The 27485-nt window shown below is 44.4% G+C and overlaps 1 protein-coding gene across 2 annotated transcripts in view; it reads right to left on the bottom strand.

The window, feature by feature from the left end:
• TNRC6C (trinucleotide repeat containing adaptor 6C) overlaps positions 1-27485 on the bottom strand; it is a 175056-nt gene that overhangs the window by 121943 nt on the left and 25628 nt on the right. For both annotated transcript variants that reach the window (XM_073555424.1, XM_073555425.1), the window contains exons 2-3: positions 10170-10269; positions 9698-9719 (exon numbers count right to left, since the gene is read on the bottom strand). In XM_073555424.1, coding sequence (XP_073411525.1) covers positions 9698-9719; positions 10170-10232 — 85 coding nt within the window. In that variant the 5' untranslated portion in view covers positions 10233-10269. The remainder of the gene's footprint in view (positions 1-9697; positions 9720-10169; positions 10270-27485) is intronic.

Genomic DNA, 27485 nt, shown 5'->3' with positions numbered 1-27485 from the left:
AGCGATATTGCTAGCGATATCGCTATGTGTGATACTTACCTCCGACCGGCTCCCCCGCTGATTATCGCTGATCGTGCGAGAACGTCCTGGGCCGTTTCTCGTCGGCCGCTTCCTGCTGGGCTTCCTGTGGCGCCGACAAGCAACGTGTGGACGCGGGCGGGAGGACGTCAGGATCGCCTCGTCTGACAGGTAAGTAGCGACCCCCGAACCCTTCTATGTCGCTGGTGAGATCTGCCTGTGTGGCAGCTCACTAGCAACCACTTAGCGATGCACCAGCGATCCGGACCGCATCATATCGCTGGTCGGGATAGCGGGTGCATCGCTAAGTGTGACAGTACCTTAACTAAGAGGGACAATTTTTTTTTTAGATGAGACCTCAAATAATTTCTGAGTAGGTCGACATGTCAGCACTGTTCAAATGAATTGATTTGTACCCCTGCATGGCTTTCCAGATCAGAAGTATGGCGCATGCAAAATCAATGAACACATGCAAAATCACCGCGTGTACAAAAGGGGGCAGCGCTTTGGTCGGGGCGGGTGTCCGCTGCGTCCAAAGAGTTCGGAATATGGTAATATACCCTAAGAGCATGTACAGTGCCTTGCGAAAGTATTCGCCCCCCTGGAACTTTTCATCCTTTTCCCACATATCATGCTTCAAACATAAAGATACCAAATGTAAATTTTTGGTGAAGAATCAACAAGTGGAACACAATTGCGAAGTTGAACGAAATTTATTGGTTATTTTAAATTTTTGCGGAAATTCAAAAACTGAAAAGTGGGGCGTGCAATATTATTCGGCCCCTTTAACTTAATACTTTTGTTGTGCCACCTTTTTCAGCAATTACAGCTGCAAGACGCTTGGGGTATGTCTTGATCAGTTTTGTACATCGAGAGACTGAAATTCTTGCCCATTCTTCCTTGGCAAACAGCTCGAGCACAGTGAGGTTTGATGGAGATCGTTTGTGAACAGCAGTTTTCAGCTCTTTCCACAGATTCTCGATTGGATTCAGGTCTGGACTTTGACTTGGCCATTCTAACACTTGGATACGTTTATTTGTGAACCATTCCATTGTAGATTTTGCTTTATGTGTGGGATCATTGTCATGTTGGAAGACAAATCTCCGTCCCAGTCTCAGGTCTTTTGCAGACTCCAACAGGTTTTCTTCAAGAATGGTCCTGTATTTGGCTTCATCCATCTTCCCTGTACCTGCTGAAGAAAAGCAGACCCAAACCATGATGCTGCCACCACTATGTTTGACAGTGGGGATGGTGTGTTCAGGGTGATCAGCTGTGTTGCCTTTACGCCAAATATATCATTGATTTTGGTTTCATCTGACCAGCGCACCTTCTTCCACGTTAGGTGTGTCTCCCAGGTGGCTTGTTGCAAACTTTAAACACCACTTTTTATGGATATCTTTGAGAAATGGCTTTCTTCTTGCCCCTCTTCCATGAAGGCCAGATTTGTGCAGTGTACGACTGATTGTTGTCCTATGGATAGACTGGCCCACCTCAGCTGTAGATCTCTGCAGTTCATCCAAAGTGATCATGGGCCTCTTGGCTGCATCTCTGATCAGTCTTCTCCTTGTTTGAGATGAAAGTTTAGAGGGACGGCCGGGTCTTGGTAGATTTGCAGTGGTATGATACGCCTTTCCATTTCAATATGATGAAACAACACAACTCATCACCCTGAACACACCATCCCCACTGTCAAATATGGTGGTGTCAGCATCATGATTTGGGCCTGCTTTTCTTCAGCAGGGACAGGGAAGATGGTTAAAATTGATGGGAAGATGGATGGAGCCAAATACAGGACCATTCTTAAAGAAAACCTGTTGGAGTTTACAAAAGACCTGAGACTGGGACGGAGATTTGTCTTCCAACAAGAAAATGATCCCAAACAAAGCAAAATCTACAATGGAATGGTTCACAAATAAACATATTCAGGTATTAGAATGGCCAAGTCAAAGTCCAGACCTGAATCCAATCGAGAATCTGTGGAAAGAGCTGAAAATTGCTGTTCACAATCGATATCCATCAAACCTCACTGAGCCTCGAGCTGTTTGCCAAGGAAGACTGAAACTCTTGTCCAGTCTCTCGATGTACAAAACTGATAGAGACATACCCCAAATCGACTTGCAGCTATAATTGCAGCAAAAGGTGGCGCAACAAAGTATTAAGTTAAAGGGGACGAATAATATTGCACGCCCCACTTTTCAGTTTTTGGATTTCCACAAAAATTTAAAAAAAACAATACATTTCGTTCAACTTCACACTGGCTTTTGGAAGTGTATTGAGCAGCAGGGTGGTTTGCTGGTAAAAGGGGAAAAAAACCTCTTTAAATCTTCTGCCTGAGGGAGTGTGAACGAGCTGAGTGTGACCGGAGTGTAAGTGCGAACTGTGGTAAGTGTGTGACTTGCGATTCAGTGACTTTGGATTCAGGGAGTTTCCAAGGGAGATATTACTGATTAACTGTTATATTTTATTAATACTTTTTATTTATTTTTACTTCCTGTCTGGTGCAATCCCCATTAGGATGTGCTCCACTGTCGCCAATGCCATCCAGTGTACGTCTTGCCGCATGTATGAAATCCTTGAACAGCCGGTCGAGTGTGCATACTGCTGTGTGAGATGTGAGCACGTTGTGCATTTGGAAGCCCAGATACTGGATCTAAATGTGCAGCTGGCAACACCGAGATCCATAGATAATATGGAAAGGAGTCTTCTGCTCACTGAGCAGATGCTTAATGGGATAGATGAGGGGGGATGCTAGGCTGGAGCTGCAGGACAGTGAAGCAGCTAGCTGGGTGATAGTTAGAAGGCGGTGTAGAGGGAAGAGCGTCAGTGAGGCTAGTCCTGATCTGGCACACCCCAATACGTTTGCTAAGTTAGCAGATGAGGGAGTGTCAGTGCAGGAGTAGCACTGCTGCAGCAAGGCATGTCCTCTGAAAGCCAGAGGAGTGTCTGCTCCAGTAAGGGGGGAAATAGGAGAGCAGGGCAGGCCAGACAGGTGCTGGCAGTGGGGGACTCCATTAGGGGTACAGATAGAGCAATCTGTCACAAAGATAGGGATCGTCGAACGGTGTGCTGCCTACCTGGCGCTCGAGTCCGACACATCGCTGATCGGGTTGACGGATTACTGGGAGGGGCAGGTGAGGATCCAGCGGTCATGGTGCACATTGGCACAAATGACAAAGTTAGGGGTAGGTGGAAGGTCCTTAAAGATGATTTCAGGGAATTAGGCTGCAAGCTTAAAGCAAGGACCTCCAAGGTGATATTTTCGGAAATACTTCCTGTACCACGTGCCACGCCAGAGAGGCAACGGGAGATTAGGGGGGTTAGTAAGTGGCTCAGGAATTGGTGTAGGAAGGAGGGGTTTGGGTTCCTGGATAACTGGGCCGACTTCTCATTTGGCTACAGGTTCTACGCTAGGGACGGGCTGCACCTCAATGGGGAGGGTACAGCTGTGCTGCGGGAGAAAATGGCTAGAAGGTGGCAGGAGTGTTTAAACTAGGGACTGGGGGGGAGGGTATTCCTTTTATAGGAGGGGAAGACAGTGCAGATAGATACCTGGGCACAAATAATGAAATTGGGGGTTTGGGTGGCGGGGTTAGAAGTTAATTTAAGAAAGAATAGCGGTACAGAGAGATACATAAAGTGCATGTATACTAATGCCAGAAGCCTCGCCAACAAAACGGGAGGAATTAGAATTAATGTTGTTGGAACATAATTATGACATGCTGGGGATATCTGAGACAGGGCTGGACGAGAGCCATGACTGGGCGGTTAATTTACAGGACTATAGTTGTTCAGAAATGACCGTACAAATAAGCGAGGGGGAGGCGTGTGTTTATATGTAAAATCATCCTTAAAACCCATCCTGCGTGATTATATGAATCTAATGAAAACGTAGAGTCCCTGTGGGTGGAGATAAGTGGAGGGGGAAAAAATAATAAATTACTGATAAGGTTTTGATATAAGTCTCCAAACATAATGGACGCAACGGAGAATATCCTCAAAGCAAATAGATGAAGCTGCAACTCAAGGAGAAGTCATTATTATGGGGGGACTTCAACTACCCTGAAATACATTGGGGAACAGAAAGCTGCAGTTCCAGCAAAGGTAATAGGTTTTTGACAACTATGAGAGACAATTACCTTTCACAACTGGTTCAGGACCCAACAAGAGGGGGGGGGGGCACTGCTAGACCTAATATTAACCAACAGGCCAGACCGCATATCAAATGTAAGGGTTGGGGGGTCACTTAGGTAATAGTGATCACAAAATAATACGTTTTCATGTATCCTTTAATAAGATGTGTAGTAGAGGGGTTACAAGGACACTAAACTTCAGGAAGGCAAATTTTGGTGCAATTAACTGGGACGATATCCTGGGACATAAAAATACACAAAGAAAATGGGAGACGTTTATTAGCATCCTGAACAGGACGTGTGCACAATATATACCGTATGGGAATAAACATGTGAGAAATAGGAGGAAACCACTATGGCTAAATAGAGCTGTAAGGGGTGCAATAAGAGATAAAAATAAAGCATTTAGAGAATTAAAGCAAGTAGGTAGTGATGAGGCATTAAATAAATACAGAAAATTAAATAAATTCTGTAAAAAGCAAATCAAGACAGCAAAGACTGAGACAGAGAGACTCATTGCCAGAAAAAGTAAAAATTATCCCAAAATATTCTTTAACTACATAAATGGTAAGAAACTAAAAAATGATAGTGTTGGCCCCCTTAAAAATAGTCTGGGTGAAATGGTAGATGAGGAAAAAGCCAATATGCGAAATGACTTTTTTCAACAGTATTTACACAAGAAAATCCCATGACGGATAACATGATCAGGGATAAAAATTCTCCATTAAATGTCACCTGCTTAACCCAGCAGGAAGTACTGCGGCGTCTAAAAATCACTAAAATTGACAAATCCCCGGGCCCGGATGGGATACACACCCCGAGTACTGCAGAAATTAAGTACAGTCATAGATAAACCATTATTTTTAATCTTTAAAGATTCCAAAATAACAGGGTCTGTACCACAGGACTGGCGTATGGCAAATGTGGTGCCAATATTCAAAAAGGGGACAAAAACTAAACTTGGAAATTTATAGGCCAGTAAGCTTAACCTCAACTGTGGGTAAAATCCTGGAGTGTTTTCTAAGAGATACTATACTGGAGTATCTGAAGAAGAATAACCTCATGACCCAATATCAACATGGGTTTACAAGGGACCGTTCCTGCCAGACTAATCTGATAAGCTTTTATGAAGAGGTAAGTTCCGGACTAGACCAAGGGAATGCAGTGGATGTGGTGTACATGGACTTTTCAAAAGCTTTTGATACGGTGCCACACAAAAGGTTGATACATAAAATGAGAACAATGCGGATAGGGGAAAATATGTTTAAGTGGGTTTAGTGGCCAGTGTCAGGCAGCTGCAGCAAAGGCAAATAAAATAATGTGATGCATTAAAAGAGGCATAGATGCTCATGAGGAGAACATAATTTTACCTCTATAAAAGTCACTAGTGCGACCACACTTAGAATATTGCGTACAGTTCTGGTCTCCGGTGTATAAGAAAGACATAGCTGAACTGGAGCTGGTGCAGAGAAGAGCGACCAAGGTTATTAGGAAACTGGGGGGTCTGCAGTACCAGGACAGGTTATTACACCTGGGGTTATTTAGTTTGGAAAAATCAAAGGCTTAGGGGTGATCTTAATACAATGTATAAATATATGTGGAGACAATACAAAGACCTTTCTAATGATCTTTTTACTCTTAGACCAGTGACGGGGACAAGGGGGCATCCTCTACGTCTGGAGGAAAGAAGGTTTAAGCATAACCACAGACGTGGATTCTTTACTGTAAGAGCAGTGAGACTATGGAACTCTCTGCCATATGATGTTGTAATGAGTGATTCCCTACTAAAATTTAAGAAGGGACTGGATGCCTTTCTTGAAAAGTATAATATTACAGGGTATATACGCTAGTTTCCTTAATATTGCGTTGATCCAGGGAGCTAGTCTGATTGCCGCATGTGGAGTCAGGAAGGAATTTTTTCCCCAATGTGAAGCTTACTGTTTGCCACATGGGTTTTTTTGCCTTCCTCTGGATCAACATGTTAGGGTAAGTTAGGATAGGATATGGGTAGAACTAGATGGACTTAAAGTCTTCCTTCAACCTTAATAACTATGTTACTATATTACAATTGTGTTCCACTTGTTGATTCTTCACCAAAAAGTTACATTTGGTATCTCTATGTTTGAAGCATATGTGTGAAAAGATTGAAAAGTTCCAGGGGGCCGAATACTTTCGCAAGGCACTGTATTTCTGCGAATGGCACTCATAATCCAAACTGAATAAATTGAGACATTTTGAAAAGTTAGTTTCCATTTTTTCATCATGTACATATCCCTTACATGTCCATCGATCCAATGATTTCCATAATTCCACATCTCCTTGGTGTTGCAATTTCGATATTGAGGATTGTATTCAGTGTCTTCATGGCAAACATCTTTAGTAGAGAAGAGCGACGTTTCCTTTTTTCGGGTCAAGCCGGGTTTCATGAAACCAGACTTTCTTAAAAGTCGGGTCAAACGAAATCGGCCAACTATAGGGAAAAGTCGGGGTCCGACTGAAACACAAAACCCAATGCAAGTCAATGGGGAAGCAAAGTCGGCAGGGAGTGGAGGACAGGAAAAGCACCTACAGTGCCCATTTCAATGCCAACAACATCAATTCTTATTACTTAAGCTTGTCAACCTTAATTTACTTAATAGTTACGCATTGAAAACTGGGGGTTATTTGGCTACAGTTGTGGGGGGGGGGGTAGGGCTGGTGCCAGGTTTTCGTGTGCCCTGGGCCAAAGAGTGTCAGTGCGCCCTTTTAAACACATACCACAATTCATAATGCTCCGTTACAGCATAGAAATAGCGGTATAGTACAATGAAAAATACTTCACCGCTTACATGACATGACTGATATCTATTTTAAATTCTCCAATAGCTCAAAAAACGGACAGTATATTACTCTATACAGTATTAAGGCCACCACCTAGTGCGCCATACAGAATAATGAGCCCCATATATTTCTCCATACAGAATAATTGGTCCCATATAAAGTTCCATACAGTATATGATGAGCTCCACATAATGCTACAGTATATGTTGGTCCCCATGGATGATGCTCCACTGCCTTATGGACCCAAATAATGCTCCATATATAATGGGCCCCATTTCTAATGCTCCAGTGTATAATGGGCCTCCGTAAATGCCGCTTTAGTGTCTGATGTCCCCCATTTGGAATGCTCCAGTATGTGTTCGTCCCCATGGACGATGCTCCAATGTATGATGGGTCCCATATATCATTCTCCAGTGTATATTGCTCCCCAAAAAATGCTCCCAACATTTAAAAAAATTAAATACCTCTCCTCTGGACTCCTCAGCATTGCCATCTTCAAGCTCTCTGCACTTGTACTGCACTTGGCATACAGATGTGAGGTTATTGTGCTCTCTAACCTGAATGTCACCGTCAGGAAAGGCGGAAGACGTCACGGCGGTGGAGCAGGGAGAGGTAAGTATTGCAAGTGCTGTGGCCCTGAGCAAGCATGGGGGGCCCACTCATGGGCGACGGCACTGGCACAGGGCCCCTCATAGTACGACGGTATGTCGGACGGCGAATGGGCCCTCCCACCGGCAGAGACACTTTTGCGTACTTTGAGGGGCCCTATGCCACTGCCGTTGCCCACGACTAGGACCCCCCTACCTGCTCAGGGAACCGGCGCTTTCATCTGCACCTCTGTCACAGCGGCATGTTGCTGGGGAGTAATAGTGGAACCACATGATTGGTAACTACATGATTGATAGAGGCTTGACTTCCAGGACCCCAGCTTGTGTGTCCCCATATGTTTTCACTGGCTAAAGGAATAATGGTAGTACATGAACACTACCACTCTACTCTCATGAGTCTGTTAGAGCCATGCTTTCTGGATAAATGGGGGGGGGGTCAAAGCAGTTTACAGATTATATATTTATCACCTTTGCACTGGATACAATAAATGCATCACAGTGGCTCAGTGGTTACTTAGCACTGCAGCGCTTTAGTCCTGGGTCCAAATCCCACCAAGGTCAACATCTGCAAGGAGTTTGGCTGAGAAAAGGCACTGGAAGCATTGTGGGAAACGCGACTTTGGCGCTCAAGTCGGCGACCTCATGGCCGACCTCACGCTATGGTCGGGTTTCGATCGGTGAAACTAGACTTTAGGCAAAGTCGGCGACTTCTGAATTTAGCCGACCCGTTTCACTCAACTCTAATCTTTAGTACTTAGTAGAGCATTTTTGGCTGTTATGACACACACTACTACTTGACACATTACCAGACACCAACTTCTGGCACCTTTCTGGAGGAATCAGTCCATTCATCATGGGCAATAGCCTCAAGTTCATTAATATTCAACCACCTTCTTTAAATCTAAATATTTTTTTTACTGGGTCAAGCAAATGTGATGGCTCCTCCAGAATATTTCAAGACTTCTGAAACCATGCTTTCATTATGCTGCTTGGAATGATTGTCCTTCTGGAAGGTCAAAAGATACACAATTTTCTGCTTCCTCACAAAAGTCGTTAGGTTTTCTCCTAGGATTTCCTGATTATTGTTTGAATCCAATGTTTGTTTCCAATGCCAGATGAAGCAAAGCAAGCAGCTCCAGACCATCACTGAGCCACCGTCTAGCCTCACTGTAGGCATCTCCAAGTAACCACCATGCATCACTGTAGGCATACACTTCATTTGTCCCCCTCTATACATACCACTGATTTCTAGGCACAACAAGTTCCAGTTTTGTTACATCATTTAACAGATCAGAATCCCAAAACGTTTGTGATTAATATGATTTTTGTATATTGGAGCAGACTTGCATTTCGGTGTCAGAAGTAGTCAGTGTCGCTTTGGAGTTTATGGATAGAGACCCACAGCATTTATTATGTGCCTTACTGAGCACAGCCAGGAGGATTAACAGAGGACCAGTAAAATCTAGAGCTCCAAGCACAAAATGCTTTAGATTTATGATCTTTAAAAATGGACTGAACATGTTTACTAAAACAGGTCTTCTCTAACATTAATATTTGCAATCCATTATCTGTAGAATTCAGAAAACCTATCTTAGCAAATGTTTTGATGCCTACATATACACACTATAAAATTTACATTGAGTCATAGTGTGTAAAAAATTACATATGAACTTACAATAAATTAAACGTACATTCACGATCTCTCAAAGAAATGGAGTACATTTTTTGATAAAACGCCTGTATAAAATATGTTAAGTAAGGTGTGTCCGTTAGGATAACATATACATGTCTGATATTGACGAGTCTAGCCAAGAGGGGGGAAGCCTCCATTCACATTTATTCTTCAGCCGATCGTTACTGTAGATGTAGACAGATGCTGTGCATGTAAACACAGGGCCGAGCGTATGGGAAGATGGATGGCCTAACACAGGAGAAGATGGCAGCCGCACAAGCATGAGGGCTGCAGGCACCTCACCATCCGCGTACTGGCACTGAATTACAATGAGTGCAGGGACCCCATTCTCAGCAGTGTCAGATACGGAGGCAGCAAGATTGAAAGCCGGCAGCGAGGGAACTCAGCAGACATGGGGATGAATGTACAGGAGCCGGATTCATACTAACCTTTGGTTTTTTGTTCAGCAGCCTGAAAACAGAAAAAAAAAACAAAGTGTTTAATTTAAGGGCAAAAACAGTATAGGAAAAATTGGGGGAAAAGACAGAAGCGGTAAAAAGCGCGACAAAGTGTACCATGACAAGAGCAATAAAGGAATAAAGAGGGGACACGGAAAGAGAGAGAAAGACACAGAGAAAAGAGACAGCGAGAGAGAATGAGAGAAGGGAACATGGGAAAGACTGCACACAATGGCCACTGAACTGCTAATTGCCTCATTGCCACTTTGTAAGTTCAAGAACCTTAAACATTCCCAGTATCTCAAGAGCATTTCTCATACATCTACAGCGGATTCAGGTCCTCTACCATCAGGAAAGTGGTAAGGTATTTTAATTAGTGGGAAATCCAGACAAATACAAGTCCTCCCCCCACCAAAAATAATAAAAAAAAAAAAAAAAAAAAAAAAAAAAAAGAGCCTCTGACCTTTTTCTGGGCACCTTCCTTCTTTTTCTTTTCTTCCTGCTTTTTCTTTTTCTTTTCTTCCATCAAATGTTCCTCTTTTTGAGTCTCTGGCTCTATGTCCCTGAGAAAAAAGAAAAAAATAATTGCACATGTACTTTGAAGAGGCGAACCTGTAACAAAGAATATGCTCGGAAATGCTGGTAACTTTACATTCACTTGTCTGTCTGTCTTCCAGCATTGTTGGCCATACTCTGTACTTATCCTCAGCAAGTCTACAATATCAGATCGGTGGGGGGCCAACACCCAGCACCCACCCCAACAGCTGATTGGTGGCATGATCGGATATTGACGACCTATCCATGGGATGCCCAAATCAAAAATATTCATACCCAAAAATATACACTTAAATGAAATGTATCATCAGAAAATTAGCTATTGTTTAAATCAGGTTCTTGTGTTTTTAAACGATTTTTTTCAACATCACAACCTTTATTAAAAATAAGAAATCTTGTCATTTTCATACTGGCCCTGGGACTTTTTTTTAGATTAAAGGGAAGGGGTACAGGGGATCTGTGACATCACCTATTGTGATTGGTGAATCCTGTATTACAAGCCATATATAGAGGTGCTAACCATTCATTGTAATCCTGCCTCTGATGATAATGAGCCTGCTGAAATTTCCCATCCTTTAAAGGAAGAGTAGGCTTTTTTTTTTTTTAAAGGGAATGTCACCTCATTTTTGCCCTATGAGCTGCGGCCACCGCCATCAGGGGCTTATATACAGCAAATAAAGTACCAATATGACAAATTCAGATTTGGCGACCGATTCCGATCTGCAAACATTTTTTGCGGCCGCAATAACGGACCACAAAAAATGTAGTAAGTGTAAAACCAGCCTTAATTCTGTGTATATCGGTGGGGGTATGGGCTCTAAGACTTACAAGACTACTGAAAAGTGCGCATCTTAGGAGGTAGGAGTACACAGATGCTTTTTGAGCAAGGATGGATTCAGCAGGATGCCATAGACCTGAATTTAAAATTTAGTGAGTTTTCAATTTTCATAGTAGTTTTGCTTAGATTTGCCAAATTGAGCAGAATGGGAGCGTGATGGCACAGCTCATCTAGTTCATGTCAAGTAGTGGCGTACCTTACAGGGCTGTGGACTCGGTGCTCATTTTGGTGGAGTCAGAGTCGGTATAAAATGGACCGACTCCTAAAATATATAATAAATTGGGTACCATAGTTCAATGCAAAAAAAAGTTGCCACTCAAAACTCCCCACGCTGCCCCAGAGCTGTTTAAAAGATGAAAAATGAGCTGTGATTGGTTGCCATCAGCAACAGTGTTCTTTGTAGACAGTTGTGGTAACTGAGGCCTATTATTCTTATTTCTATGGTGTTATCGTCCTTCTGTAAAGCTGGAAATAATTTATTACCGTGCCAACACAGACCACCCTCTGACACAGACTGCAGGGGGAGCCCAGTATCACACAGAATAGTATTAGATACACAGCTCAGCAGACCGTATCACACAGGAGAGGATTAGATACGCAGCTCAGCACACAGTATCACACAATAGTATTAGATACACGGCTCAGACAGTATCACACAATAGGATTAGATACACAGCTCAGCAGTCAGCATCACATAGGATAGAATTAGATGCACGGTTTCTATGTGCAATATAATCATTATAATTTGTTATAACTAACCACAGTTGGTTACTATGCCCAGGCAACGCCGGGCTCTTCATCTAGTGAAAAATATTTTGTGTGTCAATGTATGATAAATGACCCAGAGGAAAACAAATGCTGTGATGCTAAAATCAGTGCATACTCAGGCAGTGATAAAAATGCTCCTACAAGAGCTTCCAATCTAAAAAGACATTTACAATTCTTCCACCCAGGTTTCAAAGCTGTGACTGAGAAAGATGACAGCAGCACCAAGAAACCCGCGCCCAGCACTTCCTGCCAGGCAAAGGAGGAGGAAAGAGCATCTCAAACATTATTAACAAGATATTTAGTAAGTGACAAAGTTACTGTAACAATGACAGCAGATATGTTCAAAAGACAGCTCATACAGCTTGTTGTGAAGGACAATGTACCATTATCATTATTTGCACAACCAGCTTTTACAGCTCTTAATGGAGAAATGGCCCCCAAACTTGGTGTTTCTCTGGAAAGAGAAAGTATTAGAATATTAGTGATTGAAGAAGCTCTTAAACAAAAGGAAGATCTTAAAAAGACGCTTCGTTTCTTAAAATGGATGCCTGCACACGTCACAGAGTGAACTATTTTACCATCAATGTTCGATATGTTTGTGACAACGAAGAAATAGTTACCAAGACATTGGCAGTAAAAGATACTAAAGCTCATCACTGCAGCCAGTTTCTCCAGGCCTTAGTGGAAAAAGTTCTGCAAGATTACGAACTCAAAAAAGAACAGGTTCTTGCTATTGTAACGGACAATGCTTCAAACATGATAAGTACAATTAAACTGATGAATGAGAGTAATGAACAGCTAGAAGAAAATTTAGGATTCAGTATGTTTGAGATGGAAGGCCACAGCCCTGTTCATGTAACTGAGGAACAAACAGATATCACAATAGAACAGCAAAATTATACTTTAGAAATAGATGATCTTGTTGAAGCTGCTTCAAAACACTTTCCTATTCATCACATGCGCTGTGTTGTGCACACGCTGCAGCTGGCAATAAGATAGTCTGCAAGAGGGACATGCTGGAAATCTGACTGGAAAAGTGAGGAAATTGGTTATTGCCGCCAGAACCCCTAAAATTGATTCCATCTTGAAGAGACGTGCTACGAAAAGGGGCAATTGTCGATCATGCCACTCAGTGGGGCAGCACTTATTTAATGATTGAGCGATTGCTTGAACTAAAACAGTTTCTTATAGATATGGCGAACCCTCACGTAACCCTAAATGAAGGTCATTGAAGGAATTGCTTAAATCACCCATTTACCGTGACTAAAAAATTACAAGCTGAGGATTTAACTCCTGGCATTTTCATAAGGGAGTGGAAGAACTTGCTATTTTGCCTGTCCCAAAGAGGAGGTTTAATCGCAGATGGAATTTCTGCTTCAATGAAATGGAGAGAGACACAGCTATAGGAAAATAAAAGTTTTCTGGCAGCTGTTTATGTGGAGCCAAGTCATCGTATACTGCTTGATGATCAACAGCTTACTAAAGGAAAAGAAGCTCTGACTGAGGTAGCAGTTAGGATGAGTGACCTACATGAGGACTGCCAGGCGCAAGAGGACTTGGGTCCTGACAGTGCTACTGCTGCCATATCTTCATCCTCATCAGATGAGGAGTTTGACTTTGACAAGTATTTGGATGACATGGAGCAGGCAAAGCGTTGCTGCAAGGAAAAAGATTTCACTCCGTCTCCTATAGCAAGCAGATTGACCATATTTCAGCAAAATGTTTCACTTTCTCTCAAAGAAATAGAAAAATTCAACCGTTCATCAAAACTGACTGTGCACGAGGCAATTCCTTTATACCCGGAAATTGTTAGAGATGTTGCCCATGTGGTTACAGCTTTGCCTCCAACCCAAGTTACTGTAGAGAGGTTGTTCTCTAGCCTTAAAATTATTAGGTCAAATTTGAGGTCATCTATGAAGGAGGATCTGTGGGAGGCAATTCTATTTCTTAGAACAGATTCATAGACTGCACAAATGTTATTTAGTATGTTTTTGTTGAAAACTGTTTTTTGCCACTTACATAGTGATTAAAAAAAAAAAAAAAAAAAAAAAAAGCCGGATTACTTACCGGTAATGCTCTTTTAATGAGTCCACGACAGCACCCACTGGAGGTATCGGATCCGCCCATTTGGAACAGGAAACCCTACAGGAAAGATAAAAGGGGCGGTCCGCCTTTCCTCCTCAGTTTTACGTTTCAGAGTACCAGAAGGACCGCCAAGGATTAGGCAATGTTCTCTTATTTTAACATCTTTCTTATCCATTATTTGGTAATACTTTAACTATTGATATCTTTAGGGGGGGAAGTGAACGGGTGCTGTCGTGGACTCATTAAAAGAGCATTACCGGTAAGTAATCCGGCTTTTTACTCTTCGCCACGACAGCACCCACTGGAGAGATTCCAGAGACCATCACCTGGGTGGGACCACCGTGCCAAGGATAGTCCTGCCAAAGCTTAAGTCAGAGGTTGATGACAGATCAAGTCTGTAGTGCTTATAGAAGGTAGAAGGGGATGACCAAACTGCCGCCTTACATATAGTTTCAATCGGAACATCTCCCTTTTCCGCCCAAGAGGTTGCCATTGCTCTGGTGGAATGCGCCCTGATGTTCCCTGGAGGATCTTCGTTTTTTGCGGAGTAGGCTAAACGAATGGCCTCTCTGATCCACCGGGAAATGGTGCTCTTCGTGACTCCATACCCCTTCTTACGGCCCTGAAATGAAACAAATAGGGCCCTGCTCTGCCTCCAACTGTTGGACCTCTCAATATATTTTAGGACAGTTCTTTTGACGTCCAGAGTATGGAACTTCTGCTCTTCCGGAGTAGAGGGATTTTTATAGAAGGTTGGGAGGAGTATCTCCTGAGATCTATGATATTTTGTTGCCACTTTTGGCAGGTAGGCAGGGTCAGGTTTTAATACTAATCTGTCTTGGTATTCTTGGAAAAAAGGTGGATCTATTGACAAGGCCTGAATATCACCCACTCTTCTAGCTGAGGTCAGTGATACTAAGAGGGCCATTTTAAGTGCTAAGTATTTGAAGGGTATTGTGTCGATCGGCTCAAAGGGGTCTACCGTTAGGGCGTCTAAGACCAGATTTAGATCCCATGTAGGGACGGAGGGTATGTGGATTGGAGCTATTCGTTCACATGCTGTAATGAAACGAGTTATCCACTTGTTGCCCGCTATATTATGGCCATATAGTGCTCCTAATGCCGATATTTGTACCCTTAGTGTATTTACTGCTAAGCCTAAGTGTTTCCCCTTCTGCAGAAATTCCAAGATTGGGATTATCGGAACTTCTGTTGTATGAGGTACTGTATGGAATTGAAGAAATTTTTTCCATATTCTAGTATAAATCTGGGTCGTGGACTGTTTTCTACTTTGTAGTAGTGTAGCAATTAAGGACTCCGAGAATCCTCTTGTCCTCAATAACTGCCTCTCAAATTCCACGCCGTCAAGTGCAAGCTGAGCACTTGAGGGTGGAAAAAGGGGCCCTGGGAGAGTAGATTGGCAGTCGGAAGGATCCAAGGATCTGTTATCGACATAATCTGCAGCCACGAAAACCACGGTCTTTTTGGCCAGAACGGTGCTATTAAGATTATTCTGGCTTTGTCGTCTCTGATCTTCCGAATTACTTGAGGTAGGAGGATCAATGGAGGGAACGCATACGCTAGGTTGAAATTCCATGGAGCTAGAAAGGCGTCCAGTATGTTTGGGTGATCTGACGGAGATAGGGAGGCAAAGGTTTTTATCTGCCTGTTCTCCCTTGTGGCGAAAAGATCCACCTCGGGTTGTCCCCATGCGGCTACTATGTCCCTGAAGACCTTCCGATTGAGGCATCACTCTCCTTGTCGTAGAGTGTGACGGCTTAGGAAGTCTGCCTTTTGATTGCTCTCGCCTCTTATATGAAGGGCCGAGAGGGACAAAAAATAGTTTTCTGCTAAGTTTAAAATTTTTGCCGCTGAAGACATCAGAGTCTCTGATCGAGTTCCTCCTTGTCTGTTTATATATGCCACTGTGGTGGTATTGTCCGACAGGATCCTTACATGCTTCTGTTGGAGCTGCGGAAGGAAGTTGTATAGAGCATAGAACACTGCAGTCAGTTCTTTTAAATTAGATGAGTAATCACATTCCTCTTTACTCCACCTTCCCTGATAAAACCCATTCTCCATGTGGGCTCCCCAGCCCTGGGGACTGGCATCGGTGGTTACAATACAGGATGGAACTATAACCCATGGGACTCCTGAACATAAATGGTCATCGTCTAACCACCACTCTAGGGAAGTCAAGACTTCTTGTGACAGGGTTATTTTGCTCTGTAAATAACCACTATGTCGTTTATCCTCCTGGAGGATCTGGTGTTGTAGTGTACGGACATGGTACTGGGCCCACCGGACTGCCGGGGTGCAAGAATTTAGTGATCCTAATAGTGACATTGCTCCTCTTAAGGATACACGTGGTTTAACTATAGCTGCTTGTATTTTTTGTTTTATGAGGATGATTTTTACCTGGGGTAGTAGACATCTCTGGGTCAAGGAATCTAGTTGAAATCCTAGAAAAGTCTGGAGAGATTGCGGATCGAGTCTGGACTTTTGGATATTGATGATCCAGCCAAGGCTCTGAAAAGAGGAGACTGCGTCAGTCACGCGTTCGGTACATTGTTTGACTGAATTCCCAATTATTAGGAAGTCGTCTAAATACGGCACGATCAGTGTGTCCTTTTGGCGAAGGTAGGCCATCATTTCTGCCATCACCTTGGTAAATATTCTTGGTGCCGTGGAAAGCCCGAAGGGCATGGCCGCGTATTGGAAATGACGAATCCTGCCCTCGACTTCCACTGCGACTCTTAGGTATTTCTGGAATCTGTTGTGTATAGGGAGATGATAATAAGCATCTTTTAAATCAATCCCTGCCATTACGCAATTTGGAAAAAGAAGCTTTATAGTGGATCTAATCGATTCCATTTTGAACTTATAATTTTTTATAAATGAATTTAGCTTCTTTAAATTAATAATGGTTCTAAATGTACCGTCTGGTTTAGACACCAAAAACAGGGGAGAGTAAAAGCCTCTACCCTGTTGTTCCTCAGGGACGTCAACTAAAACTTTTTTGGCTAGCAGGACTCGAATCTCGTCTTCGAGAGCCTTTTGCTGAAGTGAGGAATTAAGGTGAGTTATAACAAAGAACTCATAGGGGATTCGAAGGAATTCAATCTTTATTCCTTCCTTGATTATTTTCAAAATCCATGGGTTTGACGTAATTTGTTCCCATTTGGTAAAAAAAAATTTTAATCTGCCCCCAACCGGTGGGTCTAAACTTTTAATTTTTCTCTCTCCTATATGTTGGCCCTCTGAAGATGGTACCCTTCTGCTTTTCGTCTTTCGTGGCCCATCTCGTTCTGTCCGATTGTCTTCTTCTCCCGAATGGCCGTCTTTTAAAGGTTTTCCTATAAAACGGAATGGGAGAATCACTGAAGGCCTTTTTTCTTTCTTTTGCCTTGGCGAGAATTTCGTCTAAGGCTTTTCCGAAGAGGAACTCACCCTCGCATGGGGTTGCACTAATTTTGGACTTTGACTGTGCATCCCCTTTCCAGCTTTTTATCCAAAGCGCGCGTCTGGCGTTATTCACCAGGGCTGCCGACCTTGCTGCCAGTCTTAGGGTGTCCGCTGAAGCGTCTGCCATAAAGGCAGCTGCCCCTCTTATCAACGGGATGGCTGCACGCAGTTTGTCTCTTGACACTCTTTGCTCAATCTGCTGGTCTAATTGATCTAGCCATACCAGCATTGACCTAGCAGTACATGTGCTGGCTATTGCGGGTTTGAATACCACGGTGGTGGACTCCCAGGACCTTTTGAGCGAAGATTCAGCCTTTCGGTCCAATGGGTCTGCTAACAATCCTGCGTCCTCGACCGGGATCGAGGTTTGTTTGGAAGTGGAGGATATGACAGCGTCCACTTTTGGTATTTTAGACCATTTTAATAGATCTTCATCAGTGAACGGGTACTTCCGTTTTGAGGCGGATGGGAGAAAACCCCTCTGGTCGTGTTTTTCCCATTCCCTTTTGATGAGATCTTTAATTGCCGGTATTACTGGAAATGGTCTCCTCTTTTTTTCTGCCAATCCCGCAAACATAATGTCCTGCGCGGTCTGGGCTCCCCTTTCCTCTTCACACCCCATAGTGTTTCTAACCGCTTTTACCAGGTTATCTACGCTGTCCAGAGGAAAACATGCGCGTCCTTCCGCCTCCGAGGATGATGATGAGGACGTGGAAGCGGAGTCTGAGTTTAAATCCTGTTCTTCCTCTGACTCTGAACTAACAATAACCTGTTTTCTATGACTGGACTCTGCGGGAGTGCTGGCGCGGTTGATGGCTTGTATTTCCTCCCTAATTATGGCTCGGATATCCTGAGAAGATATCGTCGACCCCTGCCTGGTCTCTTTAATGCATTGTTTGCAGAGCTTTTTGGGGTAGGAGTCAGGGAGAGGCTCTGAACATAATGCGCATTCTTTATGTTTTGTTTTTCCTTTTTTCTTTGACTAAAACGGGAGGTCAAAGGTAAAGAGGGGGGGGGGAGGGGGGGGGGGAGGAGAGGAGGTTAGCTTAATAGGTAGAGCATATGCTTTGCACACTCACCCAGTGAAGCTTAATACCGGTTCAGATGGCTGAGACGGTTTGGATCGGGTTTCTGCTGCCTCGCTCCTGCGGGCAGTCTCCGTCCTGGCGCTGCGGTCCCTGGTGGAGTTGCCCCCAGCTGAATCCCCTGCTGGGGTCTGCGACTCTGCGGGGGACGACATGTTCCAACGTTGCAGCGCTGCAGCGCTGTTTTATCTGTATCCATATTGTAGCCCCGGAAGTCGCCAGTCACAGGGCGCATGCGCCGCGTCATCGCCATCTTACCCCGGAAGTTCAACCATCACTTCCGGGGTATAGGAGCGTCGGGCGCCGGCCTGCTCCCGCGCCACCGCAATTACACACGCGGCTCGCGCGCACATGGCCTCACCATCCACGCTATACCCCCACCGATGGGGATGGGGGGGGGGGGGATCCCCCGGATGCCAGACCGGCGCGCTCCCTGGTAAGACCGGGCGGCCCTCCCCGGACCCGGCCATTACCAATATGCCACCAGACGAGGGGGGAGCCGTCAAACGGAGTCTCCCCCGACGCTGCCTCCGGACCGCAGCCCCTGCCGTTCCCGAAGAGACCGCACAGGCGGATGCATGGCCCAGGTAAGATCCTGCAGGATCCTGCTCCATTTGGAACAGGAAACCAAAACTGAGGAGGAAAGGCGGACCGCCCCTTTTATCTTTCCTGTAGGGTTTCCTGTTCCAAATGGGCGGATCCGATACCTCCAGTGGGTGCTGTCGTGGCGAAGAGTAAAAATAGATATTACTTAGTGTATTGCATATTTACAATTTATTACAGTTTGTGTTCTAAAGTTGTATTCCAATAAATATATATTATGTTCCATCTAAATATCTTGATTGTATCATAAAAATGATTTAATGTCTGATGTTCACATTGTACTACATTAAATTTTTCACTTAAATATAAGCAATATATGTGGGAGTCGGAGTCGGTGTAAGGGAAATTGAGGAGTCGGAGTCACAGGTTTGGCTTACCAACTCCACAGCCCTGGTACCTTACACCGGTAATTTTACTCCAGTCCATGGCTGGAGTAAAGGCCCTTTTACATTTAGCGATGCACCAGCGATCCAACCCGGTCAGGATCGTTGGTGCATCGCTAAATGATCGCTAGTGAGCTTTCATACAGAAAGATCTCACAGCGATGCAGCAGCGACGCAGCGCACGATACTTACCTTTCACACACAGCGATCCTGACGTCCTCCCGCCCGCCTCCACGCGTCGCTCGTCTCACACAGCAGGAAGCCCAGCAAGAAGCGCCCGACGAGAAATGGAGCCGCCCAATCTCGCGCGATCAGCGATGGACAGCGGGGGAGCCGGTCGTTGGCAAGTATCACACATAGCGATATCGCTATCAATATCGCTATAACGTCACAAAACCAGTGACGTTTTAGCGATATTGCTAGCGATATCGCTTAGTGTAAAACCCCCTTAAGATTTGTGGCGAGACCCTTGCACGCCTGATGCTCCAAATTCATTAAGAGGCATGTGTCTTTAAATTAATCAGGATCTATGACTTTCTACTGAATGCACACTCTGCTCTGTGCTTGCACTCAGACAGCTGTGCATTCCTGAGCTGCGCACATCTAAGGCCTCTTTCACAGTTCAGTTTTTTACAATCAGTCACAATCCGCCAGGTTTTGAAAAAAACGGATCCTCAATTTTCTTTTGAGGATCCGTTTTTTTTCACCATTGATTTTCATTAATGGCGGATTGTGACGGATTGCTGTCCGTTGCATCCTTTTTTTTGAGGATCCGCCAAAAGTTGCTGTCCGTCACCATCCTCAAAGATTTCAAAACGGAGCTTGCAACGTTTTTTTTTCTGGCGGATCCTCCAGACACTCTTTTTACCCGAAATTCTTTCTGGGTGCCGGACAAAAAAACAATTCATTCATATATTCTCATTCTCTCTCTCTCTCATATATTCTCTCTCTCTCTCATATATTCTCATTCTCTCTCTCTTTCTCATATATTCTCATTCTCTCTCTCCATTTCCGGCCAGCGATTCCTTTATATTTCCTCATTTTCAGGATCCGTCTCATAACGGATCCTGTGCCATCCGTTCACATCAGTTGAGAACGGATCCGCTTCTCTGACGGATTGGAGCTGATGCAAAAAAAACTGAAGTGTGAAAGAGGCCTAAGAGGGCTTTTGAGTGGTTGGGAAGTAGATTCCCACTGGACTGCGCAGCATAAAGGGCCTATAAAAAAAAAAAAAAAAAAAAATATCCAAAATTTAGTTACTTTTTAATAAGTTAATAACTTTAGTCCTTAAGTTAAATTCACCAATTTCACATTTGGCAGCTGAGGCAGAACTGATTAAGAGGAACACAGCAATATGAAAGTCTTCTGTTCTCTCTATGCTTGTGTGGGCTTCCTCCAAGTACCCTACTTTCCTCCCACTCTCCAAAATTCTATCGATAGAGAATTCAGATCATTGAGAGGGACTTCTAGCAAGCACTACATGGTGATGTATATAAATACATGCAATCTGCCATTTATTCTGCCGCCTTATAGTGAGACCATCTGCTGTACAACAGCATGCAACGTTACCACAGCTAGGCAGCAAATCCTCTTATGGCATTGGGTAGCCAGAGAGAATGTATGTATATATTTAACAATGTTTTAGAACTGAAAGCATACAGAGTTACAGGATGTATCGAATAAATTGAAATAGAAGAAAAAAAATTTAAAAACAAGAAAAAAAAAATCAGGCCTATATCACGAGCAGAATCAGGCGGTCACCGCTAGATAATGCTTTTGCTGTCTTTGCTTCTAATAAAGGTTAAGAAATAGGTTATACCTTCTGCAACCCTCAAGAGCAATCAGCAGACTACAGTGCAGTAGAAGGGGAATCCAATCTGGGCAGCGAGCCATAAAAATGCCTTAAGGCAGCTCAAATAGCTTTCTCCAGCTCTCAAGAGTCCTTCATGCTTGTAAACCACCACAGAAGAAGCCAGGCTCCTAATCCCGGCCCTCACTACAATCCATAATTGTAAATACTTGAGGCCCAGTCCTACAGTGGACACTAACCACACAATCAGATTAGCAGGCCTAGACAAAGCTTCGCGAGGTCGAGGAACCAGAAACGGCACACCATAAAGCCCAGACTGCCACACTGAGAAGCAAATTGCTAACATTAAAAAAAAAGAAGAGCACACCTATGCACCTACACTGTCCATCACGAGTGGTCTGTGATGGTTTCTGCAGGGAGAAACAGAGCTCGATGACACCAAAGATCCCACCCATCTCCATGCTTTCTGCATCAGGCAAAATTACAGACAATGGGGTTTTTGTCCATCCTAGGAGAAGAGTTTCTGCTACCAAGTTTAATACAGATGGTCACAAATGAGGATTTATTTTTCTATTCTCTCTTAGGTTATATTTCTGGCGCATTACTGGAAGCACTTTCGGATCTGGGACCACCCACTGGGCACTTAGGGACTCATTTAACATATGAAACAAGCGTACAATTTCTCGCCTACGTCCACCTCCTGTTCATTATGCCATCCTTCCTCAAACTTTACACTGCTTGTTTTTCTGCTTGCCCAGACAGGCTCATGAAAGCACAAGCGCTAATTTCCATTACCGCAAAAACAGAACAATTACTAACAAGCAAAAAAATAGGGATCACCCAGTACAAAAATGCATTTCTGACTCCCTAAAGGGAATCTGTCACCTTCTTTCTGTCCATTAAACCAATTGTAGTGATGGTTTACTCCAAACTGGATTTGAGCATAAAGATAGGCAGGATGCTAGTCCAGCAGATGCATCACAAGTTGTTGACCACTGGAACGGACCGGAGCCCTGCAAACCTTCTAGAACCTCCCAGGAATCTCTTCAGATTTGCAAGCTTTGGATGTTATTATTGACGTATAGCTAAATGTTATAGCACAGCCAGTGAGGGAGGTGCCGATCAGTAGGTTCCCAAACCTTAAGTGTATATAACAAATACTGGGCACACTCGTGTAAGTTGCAGGTGTGAGAAGATATTTTAATACATACAGTAGCCACTAGGTACAAATGTTTCGGTCAGTTAAGACCTTCGTCAGTGTACTAGGGTAAGTATATAGGATTGTGTGGGTTTCCCACTTAAGAATTTAATAGCAGATCAAATCTTGTAAATGCTGACTGACCACTTATGCATTCTGTGACCGTTACTATGGCTCTGCAAGGCAGCAGAGCTGCTCTGTGTCCTATGATGCGGTAAGCCGCCGCCTCCCTGAGCAATTGATCACCGGATTTCCAATTTTGGGGTTTATTACAGTATGTTCAGGCATGCGTCCAATAGATGAGCTTTTATGTAGGAACTCATCACACTCAGCGCAAATACCAAAACAATGGGATTTACAGATATACCAATGTAGAAGAGCAGCAACGACCATAAGTTCTAGAAGATTATTCCATCAGGCAATTTTCAGATGAGTTTGAGTGCTTCATTGATGGGGTGGTCCACTTTTACATCTACGCAAATACCGATCGTACGCACCCTCTCTGGGTCCACTGCTGGCTCTCTGCAGCCATTCACTGAAGTCAGCGGTCCATGCCGTCTACATAAACAGAGCTGCTGAGCTCAGTGATTGGCTGAATCTGTAATGTGCGCTGCCACCGCTGAAGCCGAACCACAGGGAACAGAGCAGAGGCGCAGAGCCGGCACTACACTCAAGGAGGACGAGTACAATCTGTGTTTGTTGTTTTAACCAAAACCCCTCTAAGTAATCTCGTCAAGCTGTTCAACAATTCTCTGTGCTGCTGCGAACAGGTTGAGGGACGATCAGACTTGCTCCTGATACTTGAAAAACAGCTGCCCCATTGTTCCCTGTGGAGCTTCTTTCTACACTTAAAAATGTTCTTTATACAGAGCAAATACAATACTGCAGGGGATCTATAGATTATTATTATTATTTATTGTTATAGCGCCATTTATTCCATGGCGCTTTACATGTAGGGAGGGGTATACATAAAAACAAGTACAATAATGTTGAACAATACAAGTCATAACTGGTACAGGAGGAGAGAGGACCCTGCCCGCGAAGGCTCACAATCTACAAGGGATGGGTGAAAATACAGTAGGCGAGGGTAGAGCTGGTCGTGCAGCGGTTTGGTGGATCGGTGGTTACTGCAGGTTGTAGGCTTGTCGGAAGAGGTAGGTCTTCAGGCTCTTTTTGAAGGTTGCGATGGTAGGTGAGAGTCTGATATGTTGTGGTAGAGAGTTCCAGAGTAGGGGTGATGCACGAGAGAAATCTTGTATGCGATTGTGGGAAGAGGAGATAAGAGGGGAGTAGAGAAGGAGATCTTGTGAGGATCGGAGGTTGCGTGCAGGGAAGTACCGGGAGACAAGGTCACAGATGTATGGAGGAGACAGGTTGTGGATGGCTTTGTATGTCATGGTTAGGGTTTTGTACTGGAGTCTCTGGGCAATGGGGAGCCAGTGAAGGGATTGACAGAGGGGAGAAGCTGGGGAATAGCGGGGGGACAGGTGTATTAGTCGGGCAGAGGAGTTTAGAATAGATTGGAGGGGTGCGAGAGTGTTCGAGGGGAGGCCACTGAGCAGGATATTCCCCATTTTGAAAAACAGTAATGACTAAGTTCTTGGACAACTAATCCAACAGGCAATTTTCAGATGGCCAATGATCTGGAAACCATCCAGGAAGATAGTCAGTGAAATGAAAGTTGGCGATGCAGATAACTTAGGGCTCAGTCGGACAACCTTATAATACGGACGACGATCTCATCTCAGTGCACGGACTGGCCATCGGCTTTCACAACCCGAGCGTGACAGCTGCACAGAAATACATACCATCACGTTCGGGTCAGGAGAGCCGCCAGCCAGTCCAAGCATAACGATGCTATCGCTGTCTGTGTAATACGGCAGTCTGACTGCAACGCTTAAGGCCACACTTTAGTGGCTTAGGGATTCGTGGTACAATATGTCTGCTGGTTAGGTAGCAATGAGCCTTTTTTGGGCTTTACTGCCACCTTAAAGTTGTTTTCCACTTGTAGATCTTCATAATTTGCATGCAAGAATTCTCTAAACTCAAAAAGCCTTAAACACTGAAAACTGGAATGCGGCTAACGAGAAACATCGAAAAATATAAAAATACTCCCAAAATCTGGAAATGTGCTCCATTAAGTAGCCATGATGCAAACAGTTGCATTGGGGATACTGGTGGACAATAGATGGTCAGCTAGCAAAGGGCTGATGATTCAAGGAAACATATATTATAGATAATTAATATGAATATGGTTAAAGGGGAAGTTGAATTGCAGAGACTGCTGCACACAAATAAGATTTGCCATCAATGTGTGGTTTGTAGAAATCCAGCCACTAATGCCTCCAGCAATCTCTATGACAATGTTGGAGTAGGGTCAGGATAAAATGGTACCAACTCTGCACCCTGAGGGCTCTTATTGGGGCTAACCATCAGCCACATAGTTAAGGAGCCTTTACACATAGCGATATCGCTAAAGCGTCACCGATTTTGTGACGCAGCAGCGATATCGCTATGTGTGATACTTACCTTCGACCGGCTCCCCCGCTGTCTGTCGCTGATCGCGCGAGATCGTGCAGCTCCATTTCTTGTCGGGCGCTGATGAGCGACGCGTGGACGTCAGGATCGCAGCGTCTGAAAGGTAAGTAACGACCGCTGCAGCGTCGCTACATCGCTGTGAGATCTGCCTGTTTGGGAGCTCACTAGCGACCATTTAACAATGCACAAGCGATCCTGACCGGGTCATATCGTTGTCAGGATCGCTGGTGCATCGCTAAATGTAAAGGGGCCTTTAGTCCACTATAGTTAAAGACTAACCATATAATCTCAGAAGAAAGCAGAGCCGACAAACCAAGAATTTGACCATTGTTTTAATTGAGCTACTGCCTAGCAGATCTTAGAGACCTACCATTAAAATCTTCCAGAGCGTTCAAAATTCTCACGCTATAAACAATCAAGATCAGATCCCTTGGATCCTGGCTTTCTAACCCACTAGAGGTCAATAGCAATCACCACTAGCGATGAGCGACTTTGCCTTTTTTAGGGTCGAGTCGGGTTTCATGAAACCCGACTTTCTCAAAAGTCGAGCCGAACGAAATCGGCCGACTATAGGGAAAAGTCGGGAAACATGAAACCCAATGCAAGTCAATGGGGAGAAAAGTCGGTAGTGATTGGAGGACTGTAAACACACCTGGCATGAATTTTAACCCTAGAGGCGGCGAAATCTCTCTTCCTTCTCTCTCTCCCCCTCTCCAGCTACGCTCCGCAACTCTCATTGGCTGAAAAAAGTCACGTGCAAGCATTCGGCGAAACCCGACTTTGACACTTGGGTCGCCGACCGCATGGCCGACTTTACACTGTGGTCGGGTTTCGTTTCATGAAACCCGACTTTGACGAAAGTCAGCGACTTTTGAATCTGGCCGACCTGTTTCGCTCAAATCTAATCACCACACCTAAGTGGTTAGAACATGGGTCCCCAACCTGTAGCTCGGGAGCCTCATGTGTCTCGCAGTCCCCCATCAATTGTGGCTCGCGGCTGTCTGCCACCATGGTGCATTAGCTCCAGGTCTAGCAAACAGGTATGAGGAGCACATCTCAACATGGTGAATTTTGTGAGTAGCCCTGCAAAGAGGAGCAGATCTGGATGCACATATACTGGTGTCAGGGGTTTTAAAAAAAATTAAATTTGCAGACATTACAGCAGCGGGGGGGGGGGGGGGGGCGGAGTGGTCAGGACCAACTAGAGGTAAGCTTCTGAATGAGTGCTATTGCTTGTCATGTCTCTGACAGATACATGCTACTGGCAGTTACCTAGACTTTCATTTGACGCCATCTGTGTGCACTTACAATATCTATTCACCCAGCTTGCTCAGGTCTTATTTTTTGACCCCATGCCCATCCCTTGCCTACCTTCATGTCTCCTCCATTTGTATGTCTAATCTGTTTTAATTGTGATTTTTTTTTTCAATATACACTGCTCAAAAAATAAAGTGAACACTTAAACAGAATATAACTCCAAGTAAATCAAACTCCTGTGAAATCAAACTGTCCACTTAGGAAGCAGCACTGATTGACAATCAAATTCACATGCTGTTGTGCAAATGAAATAGACAACAGTTGGAAATTATTGGCAATCATCAAGACACCCTCAATAAAGGAGTGGTTCTGCAGGTGGGGACCACAGATCACATCTCAGTACCAATGCTTTCTGGCTGATGTTTTGGTCACTGTTGAATGTTGGTTGTGCTTTCACACTCATGGTAGCATGAGATGGACTCTACAACCCACAGAAGTGGCTCAGGTAGTGCAGCTCATCCAGGATGGCACATCAGTGCAAGCTGTGGCAAGAAGGTTTGCTGTGTCAGCGTAGTGTCCAGAGGCTGGAGGCGCTACCAGGAGACAGGCCAGTACACCAGGAGACAATGAGGGGGCTGTAGGAGGACAACAACCCAGCAGCCGGACCGCTACCTCTGCCTTTGTGCAAGAAGGAATAGGAGGAGCACTGCCAGAGCCCTGCAAAATGACCTCTAGCAGGCCACAAATGTGCACACACAATACTGAGCATCTTTTCCTTGTCATGAGGCATTTCCACTGAAATTGGATCAGCCTGTAATTTGATTTTCCACTTTGATTTTGAGTATCATTCCAAATCCAGACCTCCATGAGATATTCATTTTGATTTACATTGATAATTGTTATGTTTTAGGCTGAGTTCACACGTGGAGTTTTTAACCACGCGATTTTGCAGCGAAAACGCGAAAAATAAGCATCCCATGCATTCCTATGGGATTCCGCAATGCTGTGCTAATGCTGCGGTTTTTACCGCGGCGGAATCGCTCCGCGGTAAAAACCGCAGCATGCTCATTATTTTGCGGAATCGCGGCGATCCCGCACCCATAGGAATGCATTGTTCCGCTTACTTCCCGCATGTGGCTGTGCACACCATGCGGAAAGTAAGCAGAACATTTGCGGATGGTACCCACGGTCCGG

The sequence above is a fragment of the Dendrobates tinctorius genome, unplaced genomic scaffold (genome assembly GCF_039654945.1).
Source record: "Dendrobates tinctorius isolate UK_male_01 unplaced genomic scaffold, ASM3965494v1 ptg000223l, whole genome shotgun sequence".
In the NCBI taxonomy this organism is placed as follows: Eukaryota; Metazoa; Chordata; class Amphibia; order Anura; family Dendrobatidae; genus Dendrobates; species Dendrobates tinctorius.
This window is presented reverse-complemented; position numbering and strand designations above follow the sequence as displayed.